At 56.3% G+C, this 20323-nt stretch overlaps 1 protein-coding gene across 2 annotated transcripts; it reads left to right on the forward strand.

Annotated features, from left to right (window-relative positions):
- The first annotated feature begins 1641 nt into the window (after positions 1-1641).
- On the forward strand, positions 1642-19602 carry HIP1R (huntingtin interacting protein 1 related). 2 transcript variants are annotated; one of them, XM_030959190.1, is made up of 32 exons: positions 1642-1830; positions 6648-6711; positions 7111-7253; positions 7542-7598; positions 7808-7888; positions 7977-8053; positions 8359-8420; positions 9465-9605; positions 10052-10109; positions 10197-10272; positions 10445-10582; positions 10656-10714; positions 10785-10857; positions 11185-11368; positions 11469-11557; positions 12160-12276; positions 12681-12782; positions 13063-13257; positions 13433-13580; positions 13870-13956; positions 14235-14342; positions 14632-14768; positions 15319-15429; positions 15547-15605; positions 15755-15785; positions 15921-15983; positions 16450-16550; positions 17181-17286; positions 18022-18145; positions 18281-18342; positions 18445-18636; positions 18727-19602. In XM_030959190.1, the coding sequence occupies exons 1-32, from the start codon at positions 1738-1740 to the stop codon at positions 18730-18732; spliced, it is 3144 nt and encodes a 1047-aa protein (XP_030815050.1). In that variant the 5' UTR covers positions 1642-1737; the 3' UTR covers positions 18733-19602. The 2 variants fall into 2 exon arrangements, 1 of the variants encoding a protein (XP_030815050.1); XR_004061158.1 differs by lacking the exons at positions 18445-18636; positions 18727-19602 and having other exon boundaries at positions 14616-14768; positions 18281-18341.
- The last annotated feature ends 721 nt before the right edge of the window (positions 19603-20323 follow it).

A 20323-nucleotide genomic window follows, 5' to 3' on the forward strand; every position in this document is an offset into this window, starting at 1 on the left:
TGTGACCCTTTTTTTAGCATTTAAACTGGATTTATGTTTGCTGATTGGGCAAGATGTGCTGTTATCACAACTTGAACTTGCTTTTTAACGAAGAGATCAAATAAGCTGATAAAGGTGATGCTTTGCTGTGTCTCTCTTGCCCATTTAACACATTTAGCGCTTGATTTCTGACATTTCTCAGCACAGACACAAGTGGGCTGCCCAGTCCTGTGTAGGCTGGGAGCACTTTGGGACACCAGTGCCCCTCCCACAGCCCTGTGCCAGCGTTTTTCCTGCTGGGGGGAGCCAAGGGTGGGAGTTTCTGCTCCATCCACTGCCACCAATTATTGCAGAGAAACACAACTCCGTGGATTCCCCTTGTTAACTCTTTCATTTCATTTTCTGCTTTCTCTTTAATTACTCCAGTGACAGCCTTTCCTGCAGGTATTAATGGCCCCAGAATTAGGTGGCCAGTTCTGATGAGAGCTGCTGTTCTCCAGACTCTCTCCCTGCCTGCTCACCAGTGTTACCCAGAGGGAAGCTCAGCTGCTCCAGCTCTTTCCAGGTTTCCTCAAGCCTTTACAGGGCATTTATTCCTCTACCTGTGCAGAACCTTCTCAGGCTCCATCCTCACAATCTGCTGCTCTGGGTATAACAAGAATTCCCCCTAAAAAGCCAATGATGACAATGCCATGATGCTCGCCCTGAAGCTGTCCAGCAGAGAAATTGGTGCAACTAACAAGCAGCAGCTGCATTTAAATGGTTTTGAGGTTATTGGATGAACTCACTGAGTTTAAACCCCTGGAGAGTTTAAAATGATGACTTTGAAATCAATATAGAAAACTGAGCTCAAGTGATGCATCAAGGATCTGCAGAGCCTTAGGATTTTGTGTTGGGGCTGCCCTGGATTTGTGGAATGGGAAGAAGGGAAATAACTGGGTTAATTTATTCAGCACTAAGTGACTTAAAACCCAGCTGCATTATTGACCACACTCTGATGCTCGAATGGAAACGCTTCAAACTCGGTGCCTTAATTCTGGAAGCAGCTCAAATACTCCAGGGAGCCCTTTGCTATTGTATCCTTGGTTTGAATTATTATTTAAAGACAACAAAGCTTCTGTTCAGCCACGGCCTTTCCGCAGGGTGGATGCGAGCTCCGGTCATTGACTTCGGTAACGGGAATTGGTGTTGGAGCCCCGGGGCTCAGAACGAGCTGTGTGCGAGGGCCCTGGGAGAGGGGTGAAGATGGGCGCTCAGATGGGACCGTCGTGCTGGCGGTGACCGCTGTTCCTGGCGTTTCCTGAGCTGCGGAATCACCTCCGTGCGGGCGGCTGTGGGGGCCCACTCCGTGACCTGTCTGTGTCCGTGTCCCCTCCGTGTCCTCTCTCTTTGTGTCCCGTGTCCCTCTCTGTTCCGTGTCCCCTCTCCGTGTCCTCTCTTGTGTCCGTGTCCCCTCCCCGTGTCCCCTCCCCGTGTCCTCTCTCTGTGTCCGTGTCCCCGCTCCGTGTCCCTGCTCCGTGTCCGTGTCCCCTCCCCGTGTCCCCCCGGTGCTGCGCGGTCCCACCTGCCCGCGGGGGGAGCGGCGCTCGCTGCAGTTCCGGGTGCGGCCGCCAGGGGCGCGGTGGCGCGCGGCGCAGTGCGCGGCCGGGAGGGGCGGGGGGGGGGCGGCGCCGGTCGCTCCTGCCCCGGAGCGCGGAGCCCCGAGCGCGGATACCGGAGCGCGGATACCGGAGCGGGGAGCTCCCAGCGCGGCCCACCATGAACAGCATCAAGAGCGTTCCGGCGCGGGTGCTGAGCCGCCGCGGCGGGCACAGCCTGGAGGCGGAGCGGGAGCAGTTCGACAAGAGCCAGGCAAGGACGGCGGGAGGGGGCGGCGGGGCCGCGGGACCGGCCGCGGTTACGGTCCCGGTTTTAGTCACGGTCCTGCTACCAGCTCAGGGACGGGGCGGGCCGGCCCTTTCCGCGGGGCATCGCCTCGGGGCGCGCTGGGCGCGTGGGCTTCTCGGACGATGGGATGAGACGGGATGGGGGGCGCGGGTCCCCGCCGGGCTCCGGGGAAGCCCCGGTGGGGCAGCGCGGCCGCCGTCCCTCTGCCCGTCCCCGTGTCCGCCCGTCCGTGCCCGGTGCCGGCGCCGCGCGTTCCCCCCCCCCCACCTGCGCCGCCGCTTCCTCCCGGCGGGGCCGCGGGACGGTCCCGCGTGGGCACCCGCCCGTCCCGCCACCCCCGCGCCCGTCCCGGCGGCCGCGGCCCCGCCGTGCGCCGCCGCCCCCGCGGGCAGCCGGGCCCCGCGCCGGCCGTGCGCCCCCCCGCACCTCCCGGGCCTTATCGCAGGTAAACACGGCCGGCAGCACACGGCGAAAGTTTTACGGTGATGGCGGGAGCGTGGCCGAGCCCGGGGCTCCGCGGCGGCCCCGCGCCCCGGGAATGGGCATCTCCGCATCCCTGCCGAGCCCCGGCCCCACCGACACCGGGAAATGTTTCGCACCGGGGCTGGATTCACTCCTGCCCGCGGCTCCGGGTCAGCCGCGGGTCACCCTGCGGGGATCGGGGTGTTTGGACCCACGGAGGACAGCAGAGTGGAAACAAAGCCCAAAGGCGTTTGTGCCCATCGTGTCCGTACTCCTGTGGCCCCCACGGGGTGGGCAGTGCTCGGGCATGTGGCTGGTGGGAAATGAAGTACTCAGACGTGGGCAGAGGGATGGACAGAGTGACAGGCTCGCTGCTGCCCCAGCAAAAATAACAGTGCCCTCCCGCATGCCTCCTCTGACCCCTCTGCTTTTGCAGGCTGTGCGTTCATCGCAGATGTTTTCCCATTTGCCCCTTTGCTTTGCGGTTCCTTCCCAGCCCCTGGGCTGGTTTGGCCCCGGAGAGCGCCAGCGAAGGCAGGTGGGAGTTTCAGGCCTCGCAGGGTCACGGTGCTGGGTAGGAAACGGAGCTTGCTGGGTTTGGGGAGCAACACGGGAAAACCGGCGATTCCAGTTCCCTCTGGACGCGTCTCCTTCACTCGTCCCGCTGGGCACTGATCCACGATCGCGGCCACAGCGCTGCCCCCTGCTCCGGGGGCTGCCTGTGCCCTCTGCCCCCCCCTTCCAGGGCATCTCGGGCTTTTCACTGGCACTTGTGCTCTGGAAATCTGCGTGGACACAGGGATGCTGTGAGCGGAGACATGGACAGGGCAGAGAGGTGGTTGCTCTCTGGCTCGCTGGCTGATGGTCACACTCACTGCCCAGACCTGACCTTTTGTCCAGCAACTGCTAAAAACTGTCCTAAAGGAGCTTTATTCTGGTGTGGTTTCCTGTTGTGGTGCTTCAGTTGGGAGCAGAACTGTTCAGTGTCAGAACGTGGGTATTGATCTGCCTTCTACCTCTAATTATAGCAGCTGCCCAGCCGGCTGCCAGTCGCCTCTGTGTCACCGGGTGCTGCTGGCACATCCCCTCCTTGTCTCTGTGTCACAGGGGTGCTGCTGGCATGTCCCCTCCTCGTCTCTGTGTCACAGGGGTGCTGCTGGCACATCCCCTCTGCTGCCTGAGGATTCTGTACCAGAATGCAGAGCCCCGTCACCTTTTCCCCTGTGAGGGCACTGGTGATGTCTGTGGTTGCTGACCCTGCTGTGATCCCAGGTCCTTGTGGGTGACATGAAGGTCACCTGCTTTCCCTGGAAGTGCTTCTCCATGTCTTGTGTCAGGGTGATGTAGATGTCTCCCTCGGAGAAGCCGTGCGTGGGAAGTAGGAAATCACCGTCCCACAGCAGGCGCTTGCTCGGCAGCCTGGCAGGAGGAAAAACTTGTCCTTTTTTGCTGCCAGTTTTTGCTTTTCTTAAACAAAAAGGTTAAAAATCGGATGAGCTCTGGAACCTGAAGGATTGCATTGTGTGTGAGTGCCAAGTGGTGTTTTCCTGGTGTAATTTGGGAAGGAGCAGCGTTAGGAAGGGAACTCTGGAGTTCATAGCTCAGCTGTTCTGACAGCTCTCGTGCTGCCTGGCCAGGGGAGGTTTCCAGCTGCCAGATAATCTCTCCTGCTGTGGCATCGTGCTGGGACCCAGCATCCACCTGCTCCGGGGAGCTGTGGGCAGGAGGATCAGCCCTAATTAAATCCAGCCAGGAATGAAAGGGTAGATGTTAAACTGTGCTCCTTCATTTGGGTGCTTTGATCCGGCTTTAGTCACCGCCTTGGAACGTGCAGGCTGTGAGCAAAGCACTGCAGCCCTGTGGGATCCCACAGCCCAGGGCCAGGCAGGTTTTGGGGTTGGCTCCTCACCCTGGTGCCTGCCAGTGATGGGGAGCAGCCCTCAGGTTGCATCAAAGCTTTGGCCAGGCTGGTCATGCACCTGCAGTGGCAGCCAGGACCTGCCCATCTCCGGACGTGCCAGTGGTGTCCCAAGAGGTTGGGTCAAGGGTGAATCTCCCATTTTGGAGCCATCCTCCACAGCCTGGCTTTGCCACCAGCCAGCAGGAGCACCCTGCCAGCACACATGTGCCAGGCTGCAGCATTGCCCCATGCTCTTCCCTGGTGCCACCATCCCATTTCCCTGGATCTCCTGGCTGGGTTGATGCTTAGAGGCAGTGAAAGCACAGATGGGCTGGCAGCCCGGAGGGACTGGCATTGATTTGGTGCCACTGTGGTTTATTTGGGACCATGCTGGACCCAGCATCTCGTGGTGGTGCTGTGGGTGGGCTGGGGCTGCCCCTGAATGGGCCCAGTCCTTGTGCTGGACATTAAATGGCTCAGTGAAACCTCTGCACTGAATCCTGAAGGATGAACACAACCTCTCCAGCAGCTCCTGGGCTGAATTTTGGCTGGTCAGGCTATCAGTGAGACTGAGGGCAATAATTGCAATCAAACCACCACTGCCAGTGGGAATCACAGCTTGTTTTGGGGCAGTGCAGCAGGGTCCCAGCTCACTCAGCAGCTGAGATCCTTTCTCTGGGGATAAGGGACATTTCCTTTCCTGGGGGTCTGCCCATCTCACACTTTGACCCTTCTGGCTGTGCCTTCTCTGACCCCTGTGAGGCTCGGGTTCCATGGATGGTTTGGGATGAGCGTGATGGGCTGGGACAGGCCTGTCTTAGGGCAGGCAGCAGAACTCCCAGTTTGGGAGACGTGTCTGCCCTGCTCCCTCTGTGCAAAACACCTCAGGAAAGATGCAGGAAGGATTTTCAAATCCTTCCTTGCCTGGTCCAGGATAAGCCATCCTTTCTGTCAGCATCCCCTGGGAGGTGCTGGCATCCCCGAGGACCCGGGGCACATCTCTCTGGCCCAGCTGCCATCGAGGGCACAGCCTGTGCCAGCTCCAGGCTTTGGGTGGCTGTGGAGGCACTTTGGGAGAGGCAGCTGTGCTGCAAGTGCCTGTTCCTGGGCACTCCAGGCTCGTTAACCTTTGGGGATAAGAGGATTACAGCAAGTCACCGGCTTAACTCCACTGCTGCTTTACGGCCCCACATGGCGGGGTAACCCCGGGACTCTCCTGTGCACAAAGGCAAAGCCAGCCCCCCTCCCCAGCCCCTTTCTCCAGCCCCTCTCCCCAGCAGCTGGGCCTCAGCCTTTTGGGACAGGTTCGCTCTTTGGGATGATTCAGAGTTTTGCTGCTGTCATGGTCAGTTCCTGGGTAGCTGTTCTGGACTCTTTTTAGGTGGGTTTGGTGCGTGGACACCTCTGACATTGCCCCTGTGGTGTCGGGTTCCTCCTGCATAAGTCAGGAGCACTCGAGAACTCAGGGTCAGGTTCTTCCTCCTATAGAAAAGCACCTCGTTTCAGAGGTGTCTCTGGACAAGCAGCCACGTGGAAGCAGGTGCTTTCCTGGGCAGGTAGATGGGATTTTTATGAGGCTTCAGGGCTGTGGAGCTGCAGGGAGGGACCGAGTTCCTCTTCCGGCACAAGTGCTGGCAGCGGGGCGGCTTCCTGCCTTCCCAGCTGGGACCTTTTTCCTCTGCTGGTGACAGAGGCCCATGGACACAGGCACAGCCCAAGCACTCCTGCAAGAGTGAAGCAGCTCAGTTGAGTCTGAGGAGGAGGAAGATCCTCATCAAACACAGCAACTTGGATTTGTAGCCCATCAACACATGGGGGATGCAACTGACCCCGCTCTGGGGTCATCTTTTGGAATAAATTCCTAATTTAAAGTCTGCTGTGATCAAACACATCAAAATATAGATAATCCTCTTCTGATAATCACATTGCTCTGGATTTTTGCTCCATCAAGATGGGCATTGAGGCTGCCACTCCCTCCTTGCTTGGGGGCTGCTTTTCCCCATGTGCTGTTTGCACACAGCAACATCCTCAGCAGAACCCAAACCACTCCCCCGTGGTTCAAAGGCTCCTTGTGATTACACAAACAACCCTGGAATTTGGCATCTCACTATTGTGCTTTAATGTTCCCCGGGCACGGCGCTGAGTTCAGGCTGCAAAAATGCAAAAATTGGTTTCCTGGGACAGGGACAGCCGGGAGCACCAGCAGCAGCGGTCAGATCCTGCTGGGGATGGGGGCTCTAATGGATGCTTTGTAATGGATAAAAAAGCCTATTCTGACGTGTTACAAATGACTTTGAGGTGACAAATATGCTCTGAAATTCAGGGTACTCCCCAAGAGCACCAGCACTGCACTTTGGGGTGTCAGGGTAGCCATGGGGGTCTCACCATGTCTGACAGCCTCTCTCCCCTCCTCTTGCAGGCCATCAGCATCAGCAAAGCCATAAACACACAGGAAGCACCAGTGAAGGAGAAACATGCCCGCCGTATCCTTTCCCTTGGCTCCCAGGACAGCACAGAGCAGTTTGGGCTCTGGGGGTGTCACCCCCTGGTGCTGGAGCAGATTTGGGAGACAAAGATCCATGCAGAGCTCAGCTGGGGGCTGGCATCACAAAGGTTCATCCGTCAGTGAAAAGGCAAATGAGCAGTGCAATAAAATTGCATTTCTTTGGCAGTAAAATGCAGAGGGCCCCAGTGTGCCCTCAGCAGGGGGTGGTGTGCCCAAAAATGACAATTGGGGGTCTTATCTGGGGGTTTTATTTGGGGATGCAGTGTTGTGCCAGTGATACCTGTGCTCCTTTTCAATAAAAGTGGAGCAGGAGCAGCCCCAGCCCAGCCTGTCCCCTGCTCTGTGTGTGTCCAGTTGGCCTTGACTGCCCTGGAAGGGATCATCCTGGGGACCCACCACGAGAAGGGAGCCTTCACCTTCTGGTCCTACGCCATCGGGCTGCCCCTGCCCAGCAGTGCCATCCTCAGCTGGAAGTTCTGCCACGTCCTGCACAAGGTCCTGCGCGACGGCCACCCCAACGTGAGTGTCCCCTCTGCCACCTCCCTCCTGCTCCTCTCCCAGGGGGGAATTACTGGCTCTTGCCAACATCCCCTCTGCACAGGGAGTGGGATCCCTGCCCTACCCCAGGTACTCTGTTGTCTCACATCTTTGAAACTTCTCTGTGCAAATCCCCAACCTTTGGGTGCCATGGGAAGGCTGGAACTCCCAGAGCTGGAGTGGTGTAAGGGGCTGGATCCCTCCTCTTCCCCAGCATCAGGGCAGACAGCCAGCCCCACTGTGCCACATCCTTCCCTTTTGTGTCCCCAGGTTCTCCAGGACTGCCAGAGGTACCGCAGCAACATCCGAGAGACGGGGGACCTGTGGGTGAGTGGGGCAGAGTGCAGCTTTGTGCCTCCCAGGGCGTTTGGAGGTGGCTGATGAGGAACATGGTGGGCACAGAGAGGGTGAAGCACTCCCTGAAACAGCCTGCTGTCTCTTTGGGTGATGGTTGTGTGCATGGTGGAGCCACAGGCTCATGTGGGATCTGCTGGGTCTGGTTACCTCACCCTGGATTCCCCCTCGTGTCTCTGCAGGGCCATTTGCACGACAGGTATGGGCAGCTGGTGAGCATCTACACACGGCTCCTGCTCACCAAGATCTCCTTCCACGTCAAGGTGAGACCTCTGCCACCTCCACACCACTGCAACGAGGGGATGTGCCACACCAGCAGCAACTGATGGCTTTTTGCTTCCTTTTACAAAGCATCCCGAGTTCCCCCCGGGCCTCGAAGTGTCGGATGAGGTGCTGGAAAAGACTGCAGGGGCAGATGTGAACAACATGTGAGTGTCCTGGTGGGGCCCAGAGCCCAGGGTGTGGTCACCAGCTCCATGAGCCCCAGCTGGCCGTGTCCTGCTGACAAAGCCACCCCAGGATGGGGCAGTCCCCAGGATTCTGTGAATTGTTTGGGTGGTGCCCAATCCCTCCTGCACCCACAGAGCACTGTGGGGTGTAAATACAGGGAGAAAAAGCCCCAAATTCTTGTCAGTCAGAGCCCTTGCCATCATGGGAACTCTGAATGAACACGAGCAGCTGGAGCAAAGATGTCTCTGCTGTCAAGTGATGGAGTTTTGGTTTGTTTTGGCAGCTTCCAGCTGACGGTAGAGCTGTTTGACTACCTGGACTGCGAGCTGAAGCTGTCGGAGTCAGGTGAGGAGGCGGCAGGGGCAGGTCCCTCCCCTCGCCCCGGGGCTCTTGAGCAATAGTTTCGCTCTTTGGTCGGGAATGGAGTTCCGGGAGGCCGAGGTTGGAGGCTGAGGTCCCTCCTCCTCCTCCTCCCGTGAGATTTCTGAGGTGGTTTCTCAGCTGGATTCTCCCGTTGAAGCTCTGTAGAGGCAGTTGTTAGAGCATGTGGCTGCTTTGAACCCACCTGAGCAAGGCAGAGTGTTGTTTTCAGTGCAGAGCTGCTCTGAAATACGTTTTTATTTCTTTTTTGTGCAACCACATTAATCACATCCATTACACAGATCCCTTCTGTCCCTCTGAAGCAGGGGATGGGGCTGTACTTCTTTTTAAAGACTCATTTCCCCTCATTGAAATGCCTCTGGGGAGGGCTGGGGGCCCCTGCTCATGTCTCTCACCTCCTCAGGAATTTTTAGATGGCTTAGAGAGGTGGGAGATTCTTCCTGTGCTGGGAGCCAGGAACACGGAGCTGCCCTGGAAAACTGCACAGCAGGAGAGACCGAGCTCCCAACAGGCTCCTGCTTCTCCTCCTGACCCAGTTATACAGAGAATTTATATTCATAAATACTTTAAAGCTGAGCAGGGAAGAAGCCAGGGTGGATGTGCTGCCTGGATCCCTGCCAAGGGAAGGGATCTGTTTCCGAGCAGGGGCAGGCGAGGCTGCGGTGCCGCCGGGCTCGTCCCCTGCCCTGGCATCCTCTCCCAGATCCGTGCATGATTAAACAGAATGGAGCCAAACCTCTCACTTCACCCAGCTCTGTCGTGCAGCAGCAGCTTTAGGGCATCGTCCTGGGGTTAAATCCCTCCTTTTTGGGGCTGGGGTATCCACAGCAGAGCTGAGCACCCCTTCCCTGTGCCAGCGTGGTCCCTCTGGGTGTTTGTGCTGCTCTGAGCAGGGTTGTTCTCAGCTCAGGAGCAGCCCTGGTGTTTCCCCTGCCCCACATCCGCCGTGGTTAATGATCAAGCTGCATGGCAGGGCACGGGCAGCTCTGCAAACACGGCTCCCCTCAGTTTTCAGGCAGCTCAACACCTCCATGGCCGTGTCGCAGATGTCGGCGGTGCAGTGCCGCCTGGCCCCCCTCATCCAGGTCATCCAGGACTGCAGCCACCTCTACCACTACTCTGTCAAGCTGATGTTCAAGCTGCACTCCTGTGAGTCCCAGGGATGTGCTCAGTGCTGCTGTTTTCCCAGGGTGGGCTTCTGGGTCTGGGGATGAGGCTGGTGTGGATTGAGGCATCCATTGCCATGTCCCTGTATCCCAGCTGGACTCTAGGGGCTGCTCCATCCCACACAGACATTCCAGATAAAGGAATTAGAAGGACTTATTCTTGATTGATTCAAACCCACGTCCCCTGGCCTGCCAGCTCCCTGCATGGGCAGCACAGTGCCAGCAGCCTCGTGTGGGTATTTTGGAGTTCCCACACGCACATCTCCTGATCCCTGTGCCAGGGGATGGGAGCACCTCACTCCCATCCTGACCCCTCACATCCCACTTCCTTCTGGCTTTTACCCTGCTGGCTTTTGCAGAGGAGGAGTCTGGGAGCACGTGAACACACGTGCAGCCCCAGATCAGTCACAGCTGTCCCTCCTCACCCAGGTCTGCCAGCTGACACCCTGCAGGGCCACCGAGACCGCTTCCACGAGCAGTTCCGCAGGTAACCGGGGCCCATGTGGGGCAGTGGGGTCCCCTCCCTCATTCCAAGCCCCCTCTCATCTCCCCTTTGTCTTTCCCTCCTCTCCAGCCTTAAAAACTTCTTTAAGAAGGCATCTGACATGCTGTATTTCAAGCGCCTCATCCAGATCCCGCGGCTGCCGGAGGTAGGGCAGGATTTGGTGCGGTGCTCTGGAGAGTTTGTGGGTGTCTGGGGACGCTGCCTCTGGCCCTGTCAGCAGCAGCAGCACAGGGCTGGCTCCCTTCCTTCCCTTGGCACTCTGCCTGCTGCACTTCCTGAGCTCCCTGCAAGGCTGCAACAACTTCTTGTCCCTCCAGAGCCCCCCAAACTTCCTGCGGGCATCGGCGCTGGCCGAGCACGTGAAGCCGGTCGTCGTCATCCCCGAGGAGGCCCCCGAGGATGAGGAGCCAGAGAACCTCATTGAGATCAGCACAACTTCCACCACAGAGCCACAGGTGGGGGCCTGGGGCTGGGATGGGGGCAGGCTCCTATGTCCTGGCTGAGCTGAGCAGCCTCTGTCCTCCCCAGATCACCTCGGATCTGTTTGAGCAAACCTTCGGGCCGCCCAACGGCGTTTGGGATGACAGGTATGGTATGGGGGGTCCAGCAGGGGTGAGGGGCTGCTGCCACGTGGGAGCAACCTGCCCTTGTCCCCAGGGATGCACAGATCGAGAGCCTCAAGAAGGAGGTGGAAACGCTCCGTGCAGAGATGGAGAAGATTAAACTGGAGGTAAAGCCTGGCTGGGGAGCAGCTGGGGTGGGGTTTGGTGCTGTGCTGTGGAAACCCTGAAGGGATGCAGCAGGAGTGGGGTCCTGGCATCCAGGGTTGTGTTTTGGGACCTCTCCCCGTGCCAGGATGTGATTTCTGATGGGGTGGGGGCATGTGAGCCCTGTCCCTTGCTGTCCTGATGTTATCAAAAAGGACAGAGGTGCAGGGGTACAGGGCAGAGCTTTCCTGTGCATCCCACGGCTGCTTTGCCCAAATTCCAGAGGGGGCACCTGGCTGGGGGTGTTGGGGAGGGCAGGGCCGTGCCCCAGAGCCCGGTGACCCCCGCAGGCACAGCGCTACATCACCCAGCTGAAGGCCCAGGTGAACAGCCTGGAGGGAGAGGTGGAGGAGCAGCGCAAGCAGAAGCAGAAGGCGCTGGTGGACAACGAGCAGCTGCGGGATGAGCTGGAGAGGCTGCAGAGGGCCAAGCAGGACAGTGACAGGTCCCAGCGCCTCTGCGCCGAGGCCGAGAGTAGGTGCCGGGGTGCCCTGGGCTGCCCTGGGGTGCCCTGAGGTGCCCAGGGCCATGGCCTGCCCTGGCTCTGGTCACTGAGGGTCTCTCACCCCTGCAGAGAAAGCCAACGCCACCGAGATCCGCTACACGAAGCTGAAGGAGAAGCACAGCGAGCTCATCAACACCCACGCCGAGCTCCTGAGGAAGGTAAGGCTGCTGCCCCTGCAGGCAGGGACTGACACTGAGGGCAGTGTCCCCGAGTTAAATCCCTCCCTTTTGGGGTTGGGGTATCCTGGGCAGAGCTGAGCACCTTTCCCTCTTCCATCATGGTCCCTTTGGGTGTTTTTGCTGTTATTTTTTGGGGTGTTTTGCTGTTGTTTGGTCTGTTTCTGCTGGTTTCTGTGGCCAGTGTAGCTGGTGGGATATCAGTTGTACCAGCAGTCGTGGCATGCTTGGCTCCAGTTCGGGAAAGGGGCTCTTGGGGGATGTGCTGGTGATGGAGATCCCATGTCTCAGTTGTGCCACTCACCTGTTTCGCTTTTTGCTGTGGGTGTTTTGGTCTTGCTTTTGTCCCTTGGTCCCTCTGCCACCACTGGTGTGACTTGTGCCTGCCCAGTCCCCCTGTATTGGTCCCATCACCCTCTGAGCACCAAGCAGGGGGCACCCCTTGAATCCATGTCCACTGGCATTTTGGATGCTGTGAGAATGGCATCTTGGATTTATCTCTGAGCTAGAATTGGGTTGGAATGAGTGTGGGGACAGTGAGGGTCCCCCTTGGAGCACCAGGTGAGCCCCATGTCCCCCCACAGAACGCTGACACTGCCAAGCAGCTGACAGTGACACAGCAGAGCCAGGAGGAGGTGGCACGTGTCAAGGAGCAGCTGGCATTTCAGGTGGAGCAGGTCAAGCGAGAGGCTGAGATGAAGGTGAGCTCTGGATCAGCACTGAGCCCTCCCCAGCCTGGGAAATGCAGTTTGGGAGCAAGGGAAAGGGGAGGTTGTTGTTGTTGGGCGCTGATTCCAGGAAGAGTTGCCCTGGCTCCTCAGGAAGGTGTTAATTTATGACTCATTTCCTTATTGCCCAAATCTGCCTTTTCTTCCCCCAAGAAAATGCCACAATGCAAATTGATGGGTTTGAGTGCTTTCATTCTCTGGGGGTCAACATGGGGGCTGCTCCCAAAATTCTGGCATGGGAAAAGGAGCCCTTCCAGGAGACACCCCTGCCCAAGACCCCAAACCCCCTCCCTGCAAAGCATGGCTGGGTTCATTCCCTGCATCCTGGCTGCTGCTGAGTGGGGCAGGGGCTGAGCCTGGGCACGGTGTGGGCACAGCTGGAGGACCAGAGCGTGCAGATGGAGCAGCTGAGGCAGGAGCTGGACGCCCGTCGGGACGAGCTGGAGCAGGCGCAGCGCTCGCTCAGCCACGCCAAGCAGGTACGGGGCTGGGGGGGCAGCACGGGCCCAGGGCCACATCAAACCCTGTCACAGGGGCTGGACCTGCCACCACTGCTGAGCCTGAGCTTCAGCAGCAGCCCAGGGAGCTGTCACGGGGCTGAGCGTGGGCCCAGCCCGTCAGTGTCACGAGCTGGGCATGTCCCGAGCTCCCCCAGTTCTGTTGGGCTGCCAGCAGTGACAGGGCAGTGACAGGGCAGTGACAGGGCAGTGACAGGGCAGTGACAGGGCAGTGACAGGGTGTCCTGGCCCCCCATGGCAGGCAGGTGTGGAGCTCAGTGCCCAGCTGGATGCTCTGCATGCTGAGAAGGAGGTGCTGAGGCGGTCGGTGAGCGAGAAGGAGTGTGAGCTGCTGTCCACACGGGGCCTCGTGCAGGAGAAGGAGCTGCAGCTGAGCCAGGAGGCAGACAAGGCCACCAGGGAGATCCGAGAGCTCCAGGGCAGGCTCCTGGAGAAGGTACAGAGCTCTGTGAAGAGCCCACTGCCCCTCCACTCATTGGGGTGAGATGTTTGGGGGTGCCAGCTGATGCAGCAGTGATGGGATGGCTGGGTCTGATCCTGGAAAGGGGCTCCAGAGGGAAATGCTGCTGATGGCCGTGCTCTGCCACTCACCTGTTCCTCCTGCTTCACAGAGCAACCAGGAGCAGAGCCTGCAGCAGAAGCTGCTGGACGAGCAGTTTGGAATCCTGCAGGAGACAGTGAGAGAAGCCCAGGCCATCCTCAGTGATGCCATGGCCAAGCTGGATGACCCCCTGCACCTCCGCTGCACCAGCTCCCCAGGTATGTCCTGCTCATGCAGGGGGCTGAAACATGCTCTGCCTTCTCCCTCCTGGACAGATAATGCTGCATCTCAGCTCTCCCGTGGCTTTTTTTCCATCATGCCTGAGGTGGTTGGGCTCAGACTTCCCAGGATGAATTTTTAGCTCTCGTGTTCAGCACTGTTTTGCTCAGATTTCAGAGCTGTTCCCCAGCCAGGGATACACTTCCACTCAGTGGTGCCCTGTGGAGTCAGCACTGGTGCAGACCCCCAGCAGGCTGTGCTGAGGCCCTGCAATGGAATTCCTTGCAGATTACCTGCTGAGCCGGGCGCAGGCGGCGCTGGAGTCCACGGATGCCCTGGAGAAGGGGCACGCGCAGTACGTGGCCTCCATGGCAGGTACCTGGGGCTGGGGACTGCCACTGCTCCCAGCTTGCTCCTGTTCCCATGCACCCAGCAGCCCCAGCAGCTCTGGGGCCACGGGCAAGCAGCAGTGCCCTGGGGACAGAGGGACTCGGGGCGGGGCTGGGGGGTTCCCGTGTGCTCCTTCAAGCCGGAGGGGTCAATCCCAACATCTCTGAGCCTTGCACTGATCCTTGAGTGCCTTCAAGGATGAGCTGCAGCCCCCAGCAGCGGGCAGGGGCTGGCAGCTCCTGAGCCTGTGCTGTCTGTGGCAGATGCTGCGGGGCTGGTGGGGGCTCTGGCCCTCTTTGCACACCTGGCGGGCGACACCATCGTCAATGGCAGCGCCACGGCACACCTGGCCCCCACAGACCACGCTGACCGTGAGTGCAGCCATGCAGGGGGTGCTGGGGGGATTATTTCTGTGGGGGCCATGCCAAAGCCCCCTCTGCCAGGGGCAGATTTTCCTAAACACAGCACATTCCCCATGCTCCCCCTCCCGACATTCCCTGCCCTCTAGTGCCCCTCCCTGGGCCTGGAAATGCATTTGTAATCTCCTAGAATGGACGTGTGGGATGCTGCTGGTGCTCAGCTGGGATGAGGGGAGGAGGAAGGTGAGGCTGGGCAGGGCTGGGATGAAGGGAGCCCTTGGCCAGGCTGTGCTCTCGGCAGGGCTGACGGAGACGTGCCGGGAGTGCGGGCAGAGGAGCCTGGAGTACCTGGAGCAGCTGAAGGACAGGCAGAGGCTGGGCAGTGCCCAGCTGGGCCACGTGCAGGGGGCACTGCGAGGGGTCCTGCAGCTGGCCCAGGTAGGACATGGAGCCCAGCACAGCCACCTTCCCACTCAGGGCTGGCAGGGTGGGTCCCAGGGAACACTTTGGGGGGGTTTGTCCCACCCCATACCCACAAGTTCTGGTGCTTTCCTTGAGCCATCACTGGGACCCTTGCTGGTGGTGCACAGAGCTGGTCACCCTCAGATCAGCTGAAGTCTTTCAGCCCAGTAACACCTGTGGAAGGAAACTTCCCATCTTTCAGATATTTCTCCTGGTGAAGTCCCTATTATATTTTCTTTTACACCACTTTCAGCTCTCTAGGGCCCTCTGGAGCTGAAACTGCTCCTATGATGGATTTTTGTCACCTTGATTTGGGGCATTTCTTATCTCTGAGGTCCCATGTTTGCTGCAAGCTGGTGGCACATGTACCATCACTGTGCAGGCTGCAGAGTGCTGCTCCTGCAGCTTTAATTATTTGGTGGGGGTGGGAAGGAATTGGATATCTTGGTTTGTAGTTACTCCTTATAAATATTCCCTTCTGTTTCTCTGCCTAAAACCTCCTCATGCCTGCTGCCTCCTCTGGCAGGAGCTGAGACCCAAGAGCCTGGACATCAAGCAGGAGGAGCTGGGGGACATGGTTGAGAAGGAGATGGCCTCCACCTCAGAGGCTATTGAGGATGCTGTCAGGAGGATAGAGGTGAGACAGAGCTGCAGGATGGGCCATTCTGGGGCCTTGGGGGGCAGAGTGTTCATCACTCCTCCACCTTCCTCATCCAACATGGCATCCAACCCTCCCTCTTGTGTTTCCCAACAGGAGATGATGAGCCAGGCCAGGAACGAGAGCTCTGGGGTTAAGCTGGAAGTGAACGAGCGGTGAGTTTGGAGGAGGGACACGTGACAGGTCAGTGCCCTGCTGGGGTGTGCTCTGCTCCAAAACAGGCTGGCTGGTCTTGAAAAAAGCCCCATTTTCTGAGGCCAAAGCTTCCCTGGATGCTGAACACTTTTCCCTTGCTTCCCTTCAGGATTCTGAACTCCTGCACGGATCTAATGAAGGTCAGTGCTGCAGAAATCCATCTGGGGTGCACAAAACTGTAACCTCCCACCAGGGGAGGGAGGTTGATGCAGCAGCATCAATCCTCCTCTGTGAGACCCCTGTCAAACCCCAAAACCTGTTTTCCTTCCTTCCAGGCTATCAGACTTCTTGTAACAACATCAACAAACCTACAGAAGGAGATAGTGGAAAGTGGCCGGGTAAGTCCTCCCTTACACCCAGCTCTTTGTGCTGACATGAAATACAGGAGAATTTCCCCCAGATTGCAGAAACACTCTGGATTTCATGGTTTCCCATGTTAGCAGCACTTCAGCAGTCCCAGTTGCTGGAGATGGGCTGCTCAGCCCTGTGCTCTCTTGCTCAAATCTCTGTCACCCTTGCAAAGCCTTATCCATATAAAGATCATGGCTCAAATTTGTGTGTTTTAAGCCAAACCCAGCTCAAATTTGTAGGCTTGGGACTCTGATGTTGTTTTTATTGATAATTATTTAAGCAGGTCAGTAAGAGCAGCATGGAGAGCACAGGAATGCTGTCGCTCCCTTGATTTATGGCTTTATATATGAATTTACACATTCTTACACTTTATATGGGTATTTAATACAGATTTATATGTTGCAGTATATTAGACACAAGTTAATCCAGGCCATAATATTCTCATATCAACAGGGGGCAGCAACAACTCAGGAGTTTTATGCCAAGAACTCACGCTGGACCGAAGGGCTGATCTCTGCCTCCAAGGCCGTGGGCTGGGGAGCCACACAGCTCGTGTAGGTGCCCCCAGGCTGGGAGCTTCCCCTGGGGCTGCACCCAGGGCTGGCTCGTGCTTCCCTGTCACCCCACCCTCCAAAATTCCAAAATTCCCACTGCTGAATTGCTGATTCCTTGTGGAGCCTCTTTGCTGGCTCCTTGATGAGATCTCTGGTTTTATGGACCCTCAGTGTGGTTCATGGCTAATTCCTCATCGTGGCCTGGGTTGGACCACACGGTCACCCAGCTAGGGATGGCAGTTCCTCCCTGTCTGCCAACTGGGAAAACAAACCCCCCCTGTCCCAGTTCCTGCTCAGCTGGTTGAGGATGGGGTGGTTGGAAATTGCCCTGTGCCAGTGCAGGAAATGGGGGAGGATGTCTTGGGCAAAGCTTTAAAAATCTCATCCATCGTGAAAACAAATTCCTGTCTTGGTCCAAATCACCTGAATCATGGCTTTGAATAATTGCTTTGTGTACGAGCTTTAATAACAGCTGGACTCAAAGATCTTAGAGATCTTTTCCAACTGTAACAATTCCATGATTCTGTAATTACAAAGCTGCTGGATCCAGCTGCTGATTTCTGGGGGTATTAGCAGGAGATGAATAATCTGCACTTGCTCTGACCCAGTCTCCCTTTGCCCCCCCTGCAGGGAGTCTGCAGACAGGGTTGTCCTGCACACAGGGAAGTACGAGGAGCTGATTGTCTGCTCCCACGAGATCGCAGCCAGCACAGCCCAGCTGGTGGCTGCCTCCAAGGTGGGTGTCCCAGCAGGACCCTCTGGGTTCTCCTCCTCCTGTCCCACGGTGTTCCCCTCCTCTCTGCCAATCCTGCAGTCCCCCAGAGCAGGGAGAAGGGAAGCTCTTGCTGTTTTCCAGTCTGGGATTTGTGTGTGGATATTCCCACACCCGAGGCTTGCCTTGGAAAGGAAGATGTGTAAAAGCTCCTGTCTTCCTCCTGTCAGGCTGGTTATGTAGAGAAAATGTTAATAACTAACAAGAAATCCAGAGAAGCAGCTGCAGGAGCTGGAGTTGAGGATGGTGGACTTTGGTCCTTGCCACCTTTCCTGTTGGTGTGGGTGGGAGTGAGGGGTGGAGTTTTTAGTGATGTAGGTGTGAGGGGAGGGGGATCCACAGGGATTTTTACACCAGATGGGTTTAAAATTAAGAGCATGGTTAAAAAACCAGAGCTGTGTCTTCACTGAGTGCTTGGCTCAGGTGGGAGCAGAGCTGGTTTGGTGCCCTGGGGCTGAAGGGCTTTGCAGGGGTCACCTTGTCTGGCCATGATGGGATCACTGAGGATAAACCTTCCCATCCATCCATCCATCCATCCATCCATCCATCCATCCATCCATCCATCCATCCATCCATCCATCCATCCAGTCCACTCCCAGGTTTTCATGCCCAAAAGCTCTTTGCCTCTGCCTGGGGCTCCCTGGAGCTCCTTGGGGGGGTGATGTTGGGCACCCACAGCCATTCCTGTGCTCATTGCAGGTGAAGGCTGAGAAGAGCAGCAGGAACCTGGCCAGGCTCCAGGAGTGCTCACGCAACGTCAACGAGATGGCAGCAAACGTGGTGGCTTCCACCAAGTCGGGGCAAGAGCAGATAGAGGAGAAAGGTGAGGGTTTTTTGCAAGGAAAAGGTAGAAACCCCCAAATCCCTTTCTGGCCTGGGGAACACCCCGAGGTGTCCGTCCAGCTCTGCTTTGCCATGTGAGGGGTGCACTGAGTGGGGGCCCTGCTGTCCCCCACAGACACCATGGACTTCTCGGGCATGTCCCTCATCAAGCTGAAGAAGGAGGAGATGGAAACGCAGGTACGGCCCTGAGGTGGATCCAGCATGGCCACAGACAGGCCTGGCCCCGCCATGGGGGTCCCTGTGCCCCCAGCACGGCTCCAGGATGGTTTTTGGGCACAGGTGAAGGTGCTGGAGCTGGAGAAGCGGCTGGAGGGCGAGCGGGTGCGGCTGGGCGAGCTGAGGAAGCAGCACTACGGCCTGGCCGGCGGCTGCGAGGACGCGCCCGAGGACGGGGAGGCCCGGCCGGCGCCGGCACCACGGCGAGGGATCCTGAAGAAACCCCCCATAGCCCAGAAACCCGGCCTGGGGGAGGTGAGGCCGAGCTGGGGGGCAGGCTGGGGGTGCAGGGGGGCTCCTGGCACAGCTCTGACCGCCTTGGCCTCTGTGCCCTTCTCGTTGCAGCCGTAGCAGCCCCCGGCCCTCCCTCCTCCCGCGGTGCCTTCGCGCTGCTGTGCCTTCCTCGGTGCCCGGCCTGGAAACAATCCCACACTGGATCATTTCCTGAGGAATAGATTTTATTTTTTGTTTTCCTTTTTTCTGAACTCTAGAGTGGCGGGGCTGCTGCGCTCCCCCGGCACTGCTGAGTGCTCTTCTCCTCCTTTTCCTCTTCCTCCTTCTCCTCTTCCTCTTCCTCCTTCTCCTCTTTCTCCTTCTTCTCTTCCTCCTCTTTTTCCCCCTCCTCCTCGCCTGCCAACTGGCTCTCCCTGTTTAATTTAATTTGGGGTTTGTTTGGGTTAATTTTTTTTTTTTTAAGGACTTTATCAGCACTAGAAGTTTTCAGTAAATGTAGCTCTACTGTACTGCTCAGACCCTTTCCAAGAACTGTGAACTGGTTTTACAGTAGGAAACTGGTGGGCTTTTCTTGCAACCATTTTTTTAAATTCCCCTTTTTCCAGCCTGAGGAATATTTGACTTCATTTTGGCGCAGGATCAGCCCTCAGCAGGAAGGGAAACGTTTGCCTTCCCCAGCACGTGGAGCAGGGCTTTTGTTAGGGAAAAGCAGTTACTGACACACACTGGCAATAAGGATACAAATGTTTTTATTTTTTTTTTCCTTTTCTATTTTTTATTACTACAGCAATGTCAAGGGATCAGTTGCATTATGTTTTATATTTAAGATAATTAGCAGAATTAAATCTAACCGTGGCCTACGGGAGCCAGGAACTAGAGAAGTCTGCAGCAATAAGGAATTGCTGATGTGGAGAGATGCAGGGGCAGATTAAAATCCTGTCAGCTGTGTCTCCCTTGGAGCAACTACCAGGATGTAGATTATTAAAGGAGCAATATTTAAAATACTTCTGTGTTGCTTTGTTGTTGGGGAGGGGGGTTGATAACAGGGCCAGGGCCATGACAGGGTTGTTGGCAGGAAACTGGGCCTGAGCTGTGGGGAAGAGACAGGCAGTAAATTAGCTAAATGTGCATAAATATATCTGTAGATACACATAAATATATATATAGAGAGTCCTCTCTATGTATGTGTAGCCATATGTATCTATGGTTCTGCATTTGCCTCTCTCTCTCTATATATATATATATATATACACACATATATGCATTTTTTGTGTATTTTATGTACCTATACTGTATGCACTATATATAAAATGTAATATATAATTATATTTTATATATATAAATACATTATTGTAGATATATGAGAGGTCATCTATATATATGATTTATAATATATATTTATTAGTACATACTATATACATGTTGCATATATATTATTATATATCTATTAGATAAAATATAGGTGTGTATATATATATAGGTGTGTGTGTATATATATACACACCTATATATATGCCTCTATATATATATATAGGTGTATATACATATATATACACCCCTATATTTTATCTATATAATAGATAAAATATATTTTATCTATATTTTATCTATCTATCTATATAATAGATAAAATATAGGCAATAATAGGCAACTGTATATGATACATAATATAATAATTATATAATAATATAATAATAATATTGTATAT

Source organism: Camarhynchus parvulus, chromosome 15, assembly GCF_901933205.1.
Source record: "Camarhynchus parvulus chromosome 15, STF_HiC, whole genome shotgun sequence".
NCBI classification, from domain to species: Eukaryota; Metazoa; Chordata; class Aves; order Passeriformes; family Thraupidae; genus Camarhynchus; species Camarhynchus parvulus.